At 41.6% G+C, this 12122-nt stretch overlaps 1 protein-coding gene across 4 annotated transcripts in view; it reads left to right on the forward strand.

Annotated features, from left to right (window-relative positions):
• CASK (calcium/calmodulin dependent serine protein kinase) overlaps positions 1-12122 on the forward strand; it is a 279746-nt gene that overhangs the window by 151612 nt on the left and 116012 nt on the right. For all 4 annotated transcript variants that reach the window (XM_044283603.1, XM_044283604.1, XM_044283605.1 and 1 more), the window contains exon 11: positions 11402-11523. In XM_044283603.1, the coding sequence (XP_044139538.1) occupies positions 11402-11523 (122 nt within the window). The remainder of the gene's footprint in view (positions 1-11401; positions 11524-12122) is intronic.

The following is a 12122-nucleotide window of genomic DNA, read 5'->3' on the forward strand; positions in this document are numbered from 1 at the left end:
CGTTTTTTTTTAAAGGAGTAGACGCCCTACTTGCTGGTAGTGAAGTCATTAGCATACCCCCCCCCCCCCCCCCCCAAAAAAAAAGAAAAGAAAAAAAGACAGTTATACTTTAAGGAAATCCTGAAAACATGACTGGTAGGTGGGTCCCGAGTTGAGAAACCCTGCTCTATACAATGTACGACACTGTGCTTGGTAAGCTGCGAGAAGGCCGTGACTACCACAGTAGCGCCAATGACTTCTCAAACAGCTGAATGCCGGGGGTCCTGGGTCTGCAACCGATCAGATACTGATGACCTATCCTAAGGATGGGTCATCAGTATAAAAAAATAAATCCTTTTAATGCTTGAACTAAGGTATTATACTGTTTATTGCCTATTAAAGTCATTGTTTAATCATTGATCCTCCAGAGCTGTTGGAGGTCGCTCCCTGTGCCGGTTCAATGTGTCCTAATATGATTTAGAAGAATGGATGGATGAACTTCTAGTTTATATCTTTTCCATGTGCAATGTCTTGGGTTTCAGATATCAAGATAAGATATGTATTTGGTGTTCGGTGGTATAACAGTTTCCGATGAAATATACTGTGGTTTATGTTCTGTATTTCTGTATACAGTGTTAAAATAGCACCTTCTGCAATTTCTGCCTGTGCAATTATGGTTTCCTGGTGTTAGAAAGAGATAGGAACCACACCGTTTTTCCGATCTGCTGATAATACCCGTGGCCTCTATAATGGGTTAGTTTTGAGAAATCCAGCAATTTGGTTCATATTAGGAGACATTGAGTATTCTACTTGCATGAGCATTGTAAACCTGAAATATTTAATGAAACAACAATTTATAGTACTTGAAAGGATCTAACTCATGTATACGGCTATAGAAGGGCTTTAATGCCCATGTGAGCTCAGTCACATGGACTGAACTCCCCTACCTTCAGTTGCTTTAACAGTTCTTAATTTTGGGCAACCTTATATTTCAGTAGCATTGAAAGAGGACTTGTCAGCTCTTCAATTTAATATACTTGTGCTCCGGGGCTTCTGGCCAGCCCCTTAGTGCGCCAGTAATGGCATTCTTTAAGCATAATCAACTCTACAAGGCTGTATGCCTGATTTAATAGGGTAGATCATGCTGACATATGCTCTTTAGTGGGGCTCGCTGGAGGTGACAGATTCCTTTTAAGAACCATGTACCATGCATTAATTTGAAAGGGGTATGTCCATACACACACTGCAATAACTGGTTAGACAGTGTCCAAGTTTGTAGGGACATGCTCCCCAAATGGTAACCTCCAGCTTTCAATTTATTTGTTAGGGTTCATTCTTTATTACTTTTACTGGTCCAACAAACTCTGTATTGGTGCAGATTTTAGAAACCTAGCTGTTTACCTAAATTATTATTTTCAGGATGTTTCCCAGGTTTTACAAAGTTTTTACAATTGAATGTAATTGAAAACCATATGGTCTTGAATGGCAGACGTCTAATCATTTTGTCTTAACTTTTACGGTCTGTTTTAATTACACAATATCCCCAGTGTTTACTACCACACTCCCTAAATAGATTTTTGAGAGCAGAATACATTCGACTACCGTTTTGGACTAGAAGACGCTATTCCCACCACCACCATTTCCCCCCCCCCCCCCCCCCAAAGAAGCAACAGAAAAATGTATTTTAGTCCGAATGCTAATGACCGCATTAATATGCAGGGGGTGCAATGAGGGAAGCACTGCGCCGGCTGTACTCTGGTCTTCTCGGCCCCGCTTTGCAGTGTGTCCTGACTGCGTACAGAATCAGGACGTAGGCGCGCACTATGACCTGATGCTGTGCGATATCAGGTCACAGTGCAGCGTGGACCAGAAGAAGCCCCAGGAACAGTGAATCCTAGATCTGCAGAGTGGCAGCACCGTCCAGAGTAATGTCTGATCTGGGGTGGGGGGGGATTCCTGGTCTGAGGGCTGCTGATGTTTTTTGTTTTTTTTTCTTTTTTTTTTCTTTCCTCTAAATCCAAGGTGCGCCTTATAGTCCAGTGTGTCTTATGGTCCGAAAAATATGGTTTTAACTGTCTTTAGAAGTTTAAAGAGCTGTCCTAGATAGTTCAAAATCTTAGACAAGCCTTAAACTGGCTTAAAAAAAAAAAAAAGCTATACTCACTCCCTTTTTCTCAGCTTATACACCAATGGTGTGACAATATGATGTGAACAGAGCCTTTCCCATAAAAAGATATGGGAAGCTGTCACACACAGCTTTGCAACTCAGGGATAAGCTATAAAGTCATGGTAATTCACCCATGTAGCGTAAAATGTTAAAGGGATCGTCCAAGATTGTAATATTGATGACCTAGCCTCAGGTTAGAACATCATTATCAGAGGTTTCATTCCCGGCACTGCTGCCAATCGGCAGCTTGAAAAGGCTGCAGCGCTTCTTGGAGTCCAGTGACGTCACGTGGTGAATGGGACTGAGCTGCAATACCAAGCACAGCCGCTATACAATGGACGGCGCTGTGCTTAGTAATCTGTGAGTTCACCGGAGTCTCAATCAGCTAATCGACGGGAATGCTGGGAGTCGGCCCCCTGCTGATCATATATTGTTGAAAATATATACTGATCCCCTAGGGGACAAAGGGGTAAAACTTAACATTATTTAAGGAAGGAAGGCAGCAAATGTTGTATATGCTGGTTAGAGTGCATTTCTCTCTGAAATTCTGAGGAAAATGGGTCCTTCCAGACATTGTTCAGAAGTACAGCGTACCTTGATTAAAAAGTTGATTGGAGAGGGGAAAACATATAAAAAAGTGCACAAATTGATAGGCTGCTCAGCTAAAATGATCGCAAATGCTCTAAAATGGCAACTAAAACCTGAAAGACGTGGAAGAAAGCGAAAAATTGCATTCAAATGGATAGAAGAATAGCCAAAATGGCAAGGACTCGGCCAACAATCATCTCCAGGAAGATCAAAGAAGGTCTAAAGTTAGCTGTGAGTACTGTTACAATTAGAAGCCAAGCTATCTGCAAGAAGCCCACGCAAAGTCCCACTGTTGAAAAAGACGTGCTGAAGAGGTTACAATTTGCCCAAGAGCACATTGACTGGCCTAAAGAGACATTTTGTGGACTGATGAAAGTAAGATTGTTCTTTTTGGGTCTAGTGGCCGGAGACAGTTTGTCAGATGACCCCCAAACACTAAATTCAAGCCACAGTACACCGTGAAGACAGTGAAGCATGGTGGCGCAAGCATCATGATATGGAGATGTTTCTCATACTATGGTGTTGGGCCTATTTATAGCATACCAGGGATCATGGATCAGTTTGAATACATCAGAATACTTGAAGAGGTCATGCTGCCTAATGCTGAAGAGGAAATGCCCTTGAAATGGGTGTTCCAACAAGACAACAACCCCAAACACACCAGTAAACGTGCAACATCTTGGTTTCAGACCAACAAGATTGACGTTGTGGAGTGGCCAGCCCAATCCCCGGATCTTAATCCAATAGAAAATTTGTGGGTGACATCCAAAATGCAGTTTCTGAGGCAAAACCAAGAAATGGAGAAGAACTGTGGAATGTAGTCCAATCTTCCTGGTCTGGAATACCTGTTCACAGGGGACAGAAGTTGGTTGACTCCATGCAACACAGATGTACAGCAGTTCTAAGAAACAGTGGTTATACAGCTAAATATTAGTTGAATGATTCAAAGGAAAGCAAAATCTTAATTTTTCAGTTTATATAGTGAATGTTTGCGTTTGAGAAGAATACAAACACTGCAATTTTTTTTTAATAGTCTAATACTGACTTTTCTTCAATTATTTTAAAGGAACAACACAAATTTAAAGGGCTTGTCCGGGATTGGGGACATTACTCTAATAGTACAAGTGTGGCATACACATTACATACAAGCAGGTAGTACCTTTGGCACAGATTTCTGCAGCCCCGTTTTCATCTTTGAAATTCATGGCCGGAAGTTACTGTTTTCTTCTCCTCAGTAACGTACCGGGTCCCTTGCAGGCAAGCAAAGCTTCCTCTTCCACTGCTCAGGGAGCCCGGTGACGTCACTGGCAGCAAATTAATCGAGGTGAATATTGATGAGGGGGCGGAGTTACAGCGGCAGACTGACATCCCGCTAAGCCCGCCCCTTAACCCGCTCGGCCCCGCCCCTCCAGTCCGGTGAGCTTCAGAATGAATTGAGGTGAATATTGACCCACAGGGCAATGCAGCCGGAAGTCAGGTAAATATAAACAGATATATAAACAATGAGTGGGGGACCTTTGGAGCCACATAGAAGTGGCAGAAATAGCTGAAAATGTATGGAGGCCTTTACTTAGAGTAGATTGTACTCACGTACATTGTGAGTAAACGTGTTTTTTTAAAAAACATTTGATCCCGGACAACCCCTTTAATATATTTTTCTTCACGTTTTGCTTTTGAATAGAATGTGTAGTGTTCCCAATGCATTTTTTGTGTATGGAAATAGAAGCTATTAGAAGGATTTTGAGCTTTAGCCACTTTTTTAAACACACTGCTATTATTTTGAACACAACTGTGTGTGTGTGTGTGTAATATATATATATATATATATGTATATATATGTATATATATATATATATATATATATATATATATATATATATATACATACAGACCATAAGTTTGGACACACCTTCTTATTCAAAGAGTTTTCTTTATTTTCATGACTATGAAAATTGTAGATTCAAACTGAAGGCATCAAAACTATGAATTAACACATGTGGAATTATATACATAACAAAAAAGTGTTAAACAACTGAAAATATGTCATTATCTAGGTTCTTCAAAGTAGCCACCTTTTGCTTTGATTACTGCTTTGCACACTCTTGGCATTCTCTTGATGAGCTTCAAGAGGTAGTCACCCTTAAAATGGTTTTCACTTCACAGGTGTGCCCTGTCAGGTTTAATAAGTGGGATTTCTTGCCTTTTAAATGGGGTTGGGACCATCAGTTGCGTTGTGGAGAAGTCAGGTGGATACACAGCTGATAGTCCTACTGAATAGACTGTTAGAATTTGTATTATGGCAAGAAAAAAGCAGCTAAGTAAAGAAAAACGAGTGGCCATCATTACTTTAAGAAATGAAGGTCAGCCAGTCCGAAAAATTGGGAAAACTTTGAAAGTGTCCCCAAGTGCAGTCGTAAAAACCATCAAGCGCTACAAAGAAACTGGCTCACATGCGGACCGCCCCAGGAAAGGAAGACCAAGAGTCACCTCTGCTGCGGAGGATAAGTTCATCCGAGTCACCAGCCTCAGAAATCGCAGGTTAACAGCAGCTCAGATTAGCGACCAGGTCAATGCCACACAGAGTTCTAGCAGCAGACACATCTCTAGAACAACTGTTAAGAGGAGACTGTGTGAATCAGGCCTTCATGGTAGAATACCTGCTAGGAAACCACTGCTAAGAACAGGCAACAAGCAGAAGAGACTTGTTTGGGCTAAAGAACACAAGGAATGGACATTGTGGAAATCTGTGCTTTGGTCTGATGAGTCCAAATTTGAGATCTTTAGTTCCAACCACTGTGTCTTTGTGCAACGCAGAAAAGGTGAACGGATGGACTCTACATGCCTGGTTCCCACCGTGAAGCATGGTGGAGGAGGTGTGATGGTGTGGGGGTGCTTTGCTGGTGACACTGTTGTGGATTTATTCAAAATTGAAGGCATTGAACCAGTATGGCTACCACAGCATCTTGCAGCGGCATGCTATTCCATCCGGTTTGCGTTTAGTTGGACCATCATTTATTTTTCAACAGGACAATGACCCCAAACACACCTCCAGGCTGTGTAAGGACTATTTGACCATGAAGGAGAGTGATGGGGTGCTGCGCCAGATGACCTGGCCTCCACAGTCACTGGACCTGAACCCAATCAAGATGGTTTGGGGTCAGCTGGACCGCAGAGTGAAGGCAAAAGGGCCAACAAGTGTTAAGCATCTCTGGGAACTCATTCAAGACTGTTGGAAGACCATTTCAGGTGACTACCTCTTGAAGCTCATCAAGAGAATGCCAAGAGTGTGCAAAGCAGTAATCAAAGCAAAAGGTGGCTACTTTGAAGAACCTAGAATATGACATATTTTCAGTTGTTTCACACTTTTTTATGTATATAATTCCACAAGTGTTAATTCATAGTTTTGATGCCTTCAATGTGAATCTACAATTTTCATAGTCATGAAAATAAAGAAAACTCTGAGAAGGTGTGTCAAAACTTTTGGTCTGTACTGTGTGTGTGTGTGTGTGTGCATATATATATATATATATATATATATATATATATATATATATATATATATATATATATATATATGTATTTTATAATCGTTCCCTAATCTACGTCTGCATTATACACACTTCAAAGCCACAAGGCAGTCCTGTTTACTGTGTTTTTTTTTTTTTTTTTCTATTTAAGCCATCTGCAGCAGTTTCTAATTTTCAGTGCAGGCTGCCTGAAGCACAAAAACTTTTTTCATGAACAGGCCATATCATGTTTAATAAGTCATTTATTTCATTTATGTACAGGACATTCAGAAATTCTTCAGACCCTTTAACTTTTTTTCACATTTTGTTATGTTGCGGCCTTGTGCTAAAATAAAAAAAAAATTCTAGTTTTCATCATCCATTTCCACGTAATGCCCCATAATGAGAAAGCAAAAACAGAATTTTAGAAATGTTTACAAATTTATTAATCGAAAAACTAACATTTTTCATGAGCATAAGTATTCAGACTCTTTGCTATGACACTTGAAATGTAGGTCTGGGGGCTTCCTATTTCTCTTCACTATCTTTGAGATGTTTCTCCACCTTGATTGGAGTCCACCTGTAGTAAATTCGGTTGATTGGACATGATTTGGAAAGACTTGCCTCTGTCTAAAGTCTTAAGCCTCATGCAGACGTCTGTGGAACACGGTCCGTGAGAGACCGGACTGGCATTGCAGGAGCGCACGGCATTATTGGTTGCTATGACGCCGTGCGCTCTTGCTATGCCAGTCTGGTATCTCACGGACCGTGTTCCATGGACGTCTGCATGAGGCTTTAAGGTCGATTTACACTGGGCAACAATTGACATTTTGTTTTCACTTATGGGGTATCGAGTGCAGAATGATGACTGGAAATTTGAACCTTTTTAGGGCCGCAACATAACAAAAATGTAAAAGGGTCTGAAGGTTTTCCAAATGTACTGGGTGTGCTGGATTTAAGTGTTGCCAGTAGTGTTGAGCGAATCAAAGTATCTGAAGTGGACTTTAAATCAAATTTCCCAAAAAATTCAGTTTGCTCCGAAGCAGAATTTCCTCGTTTTTAGTTTTAACAAATCCATTTTCCCTGAAATGCCAGTAAAAACAAACAAAGTTTTTGCGCACAAAGGACGGCTGCCGTCATCACATCACGACGCGATGTCTTCAGTCAAGATGGCCACTTGGGCCTCTACATGATCAAATGGATAAAGTGAGTATTTTTATTTTTTTTTTTTTGCCGGATTAACCCCTGAAAGCCCTCATTGTTGCTGTGATCAGCAATGAACGTGGCATTATTTATTTTATGCACTTATATAGTGCTACTATATTCTGCAGCGCTTTACAGACATTAGCATCACCATTAGCAACCAACTGTCCCTAATGGGGCTTACAATCTAAGGTCCCTATCAGTATGTCTTTGGAGTGCGAGAGGAAACCGAAGCACCCGGAGGAAACCCACACAAACACGGGGAGAACAAACAACATGCAGATGTCCTTGGTCGGATTCGAACCTAGGACCCCAGCGCTGCAAGGCACCAGTGCTAACCACTGAGCCACCGTGCTGCCTGGGATTTGTGGGGTTAAATGACCGGGGGGGGGGGGGGCTGCGTGCCTCATTGAGCCCGCTACATACAAAGAAACGCACTTCGTGACTAAGTAATTCGTCACAAGGCGAATTTCTTTGTGATATTCGGGGAAGCAGCTGAGTCGAATTTTCTCATCTCTAGGTGCCACGCTTGTAATAACTGTCGGTTTAAACTATTTAGCAAACTACTCACCTGACTCTTCTAAACTGTATAATGTTTTTAAAAAATATATATAATCTTGACCCTTTAACACAAGACAATTTTCAGTCCAGGTGCGATGTGTGTTGTGAAGGCATCGCATTTGTTTCAGTGGGTCTGTGCACATGAGCATTGCTTATCACTGATCATCACTGCGTGTTCTATATTGTGTAATTATCACACAGCCCTGACCCCATAGAATTGAATGGGGCAGAAGGCATCCAGATGCAATGCATTGAGTATTATTCTTAATATATAGAAAAAACATACAGAAAAAACTAAAACTGAACGCAATCACAAAATCCCCGACTCCTTCCATATTGCCCCCATGAAATAAGCCTTAGGCCGCTTTCACATCACGTCTTTACTTTTAGACCCAGAATCAGTTTTTAGAGAAACTTTGTTTGCATCTAGTTTTTTTTTTAAAACTGAGGACATCTGCCTCTCGAAGCTGCCGCAACTGTCCACCCTCGGCTTAGTTCCATCCGAGCGGGTCCGTGGCCTGGTTTCTGCCGCTGTATACGCTGTGGATTTTGGCGTCAAAATCCCTGTGTGAATCGGCTCTAATAGTTCCCTAAATTCAGTTTTGCATTTTCAACACATTGGTAATTCAGCCTGCTTACTAAATGATATGGTTGATAGTCACATCCAAATGAAAGTAGCAATTAGTTTGGTTAATGCCTCATTTGTGCCTATGCGTTGACAGGAGTGCCATTAGTCTCTTCTTATATTGTTACATACATGCAGTAATATTTTCCTGGGAATTTTCCAGTCTGGTAAGTCCATTGTGCTGCACTCGCTGTATTGTGTTAGCACGGGGTATGTGTTTGCATTCATTGAGTCATGAGAAGAAATGATGTTATCCTCTTAAACTATCCGTCTGCGTCTGAGCAGTGATTTATAGCGTTACTTCTGCATCAGCAGCTCTCTGGTCTTATACGAAACGGAGTCTTTTTTATTGTATTCTATACAGGTTATATACAGTATGTGCGCTAGTTCTACTGTTTATTTTTGTGTACGTACAGTAATTTGCTTGGTTCGTGCTTGCAACTAACGTGCTTTTTCTAAAAATCCTACTTTTGTCCGCCTTAATGCTGCACTACTAGGACTTCTAGCTGCTGAAAGTAGGTATTCCTTTTGACTGCATTACGCCTTGTCCTCACGCTTTTTGCATGCTCCTATAGAATATGTGCATGTATTTCACCTAAGGGTACTTTCACACTAGCGTTTTTCTTTTCCGGCATTTAGTTCCGTCCTAGGGGCTCTATACCGGAAAAGAACTGATCAGGCATAACCCCATGCATTCTGAATAGAGAGCAATCCGTTCAGGATGCATCAGGATGTCTTCAATTCGGTCGTTTTGACTGATCAGACAAAAGATAAAACCGCAGCATGCTACGGTTTTATCTCCGGCGAAAAAACTTGCCCGAATGCCGTATCCGGCATTTTTCCCTATAGGAATGTATTGGTGTCGGATCCGGCATTCAAAATACTGGCATGCCGGATCCGTCCTTCCGGCATGCGTATGTGTGTAAAAATGTGAAGAAAAAAAATACATGACAAGCGGAGAGACAGATCCCTTCTTGCAATGCATTTGTAAGACTCCGGATCCGTCTCACAAATGCTTTGTCACATCCAAATCGGCGGATCCAGCGGGCAATTCCGACGACGGAACTGCCCGCCGGATCACACTGCCACAAGTGTGAAAGTACTCTCACATGTACCTTTTGTGGGAAACCTGCACATTTTGTGGATTATATTGAAATAACAATAGTTTGTATACAAAACAGAATATAGGTGTACAGTAGCGATCAGTATGGCATCCCATTTCCTTATGATGGCGGTTCTGGGACCTGCTTCACCTGATCGGCATTGCTGTAGATCAAAATTAATGTCCATATAAGTGTTTAAATGCCAAGGACTTGACCAAAGTCTCTGCCCCTGAGATCATGAGAAGCATGCAGTAGCTTTGTCAACACTAAAGGCCACACACTTCTCACTTCACCTTCCTTCCTGCCGTCATGATTCCCCAGAACTTCTTACATGTGAAAGATGCCAGTTCTACGAATTTTCTAATGTTACATCAAGCTCCCTCATTGTGTAATGAAGGCTTATAACATTGTAATACATTCTTTCAGTTCAGATCTTCCTTGTTGCCCGTCCGTGCCCGTATTGCGGCCCGCAAACAGCGGGTACAGGACGTTTGTGCACCACATCACGGATGCCACACAGCCGGCGCCTGTGCTGCATGTGCCCGTAGGCTGAAATTCCCACTCTTACCACAAGCAGTTGATTTGGTTTCTTATAATCTTATAGGAAACCCGTTACCTCGCCTGACATATGTTTTAGTAACTACTTGCATCTCCCATGTAATAACCGCATCTTTTCGTATGACTTTGTGTTGTGCCATTCCTTTTATTATTTCTGTTAGAAGTTATGAATGGGTTGCTAGCATTTTGCAAGGACCATATGGGCGATACCAGTTGCTGAGCACTGATTGGATAGTGTCAGTCTGTGCAGCACCCATCTGGACTGTCACTGCAAACTTCTAGTAATTAATTTATAACTTCTTACAGGAATAATAAAGGAATGGCACAACACAAAGTCCTAAGAATAGATTCACCACAAGTTTTGTGACACTGCTTACTGTCAACTGCGTACATTAATGCGAGCGGTAACAAACGCATCAGTTGCATGAGCAGGACAAGGTCGGTCAGTTTTTTTAGGGTTGGAATGTAGTCACAGTATTTCCATTACACGTATTGCATATACCGATCTTCAGGTATTTGAGTACATTCAGGGCATTGAGTTTGTCTTCACATAGGGTATACACATTCCTAAAATGCCCAGTTTCTCTTTATTTTTATTTTTTTGTATTGGTTTGCAGAGTTTGGATGCTTTATGCATACTCTCACACTGTATTAGAGAGTTTGCTGGCCCTGGGGATATGCTTTATCATTTTCTACATACCTTCCATCCATAAATGTGCTAGTGACTATTTTGATGCCGTTCTTTCACCCACTAGATCCTAAAGTTCCTGCCGTTCACTGTATAACATGACTTTATGCCAGGCAGACTTTTATGGCTATTGTACTGTTTTTAGTCACATTCCTATCCTTGTCCTCTTATTAAGAGTTACATTAATGAATTTGTAATGTTTTCATAGTTTCATCTCTTAGAAATCATCTTGACTTTTGTTCGCCAGTTCATATTTTTATTTTTTTGCTTCATCCTTCTCCACAAATGTCTCTGGATGTCATTGGTTTTTTAGGTAGTGTCTCTCATTAATCACAGTTTTAGTCAAGTGCCTTTATTGTCCACAGGCCATTTTGCTATGGAAATATACCTCATAGCTTTTGTCCCCCTCTTGTTTGCATTTAGGAGCCGTGTCTCAAGTACTGGATAGTCTGGAGGAGATCCATGCACTTACCGACTGCAGTGAGAAAGACCTCGATTTTCTGCACAGTGTTTTCCAGGATCAGCACTTGCACACACTTCTAGATGTAAGTTTCTGGGTTTTGTGTCTTCATTTATGTAGAAATCTCAAATCTCTGAGTACTGACAGGAAGTGTTATACTTGCTACAATTAGTTCTGTGTAACATTTATTTTTCGCAGTTGAAGCATAGATTTAACTTCTTAAAGGGGTTGTCAAAGTTCAGAGCTGAACCCGAACATATCCCCTTCTTCACCCAGTCAGCCCCTCTGAGATGAGCATCAGGCATTTCATGCTCTCAGAGCAGGGCAAGAGCTTTTTTTGTTTACAAACTTACACTGCTGTTGGCGGCTTCCGCATAGCGGTGTTCCCAGTGACGTCACCGGCACTAATGGGCGGGCGTTAGTGCTGCCCTAGACGTCATCGGGAACACTGCTAGGCGGAAGCCTCCACCTAGCAGAGACCCGGTATGCAACCAGATTTGCTTAAAAGAAACCTTGCCCTGCGCGATTATAAAAAGGTATTACCTTTGTTTTCGTAAATGCAGAGAGAAAGAAGTTCCCTGAAATCATTCAGTCCATCTGCAGATCCAGGCTGTTCTATGGTAGGAAGACTGCAGAATAAGGGGAGCATGAAAAGCAACTGGGGGGCTTGATTCCCCTACTGTG

Source organism: Bufo gargarizans, chromosome 3 (assembly GCF_014858855.1).
Source record: "Bufo gargarizans isolate SCDJY-AF-19 chromosome 3, ASM1485885v1, whole genome shotgun sequence".
Lineage (NCBI taxonomy): Eukaryota > Metazoa > Chordata > Amphibia > Anura > Bufonidae > Bufo > Bufo gargarizans.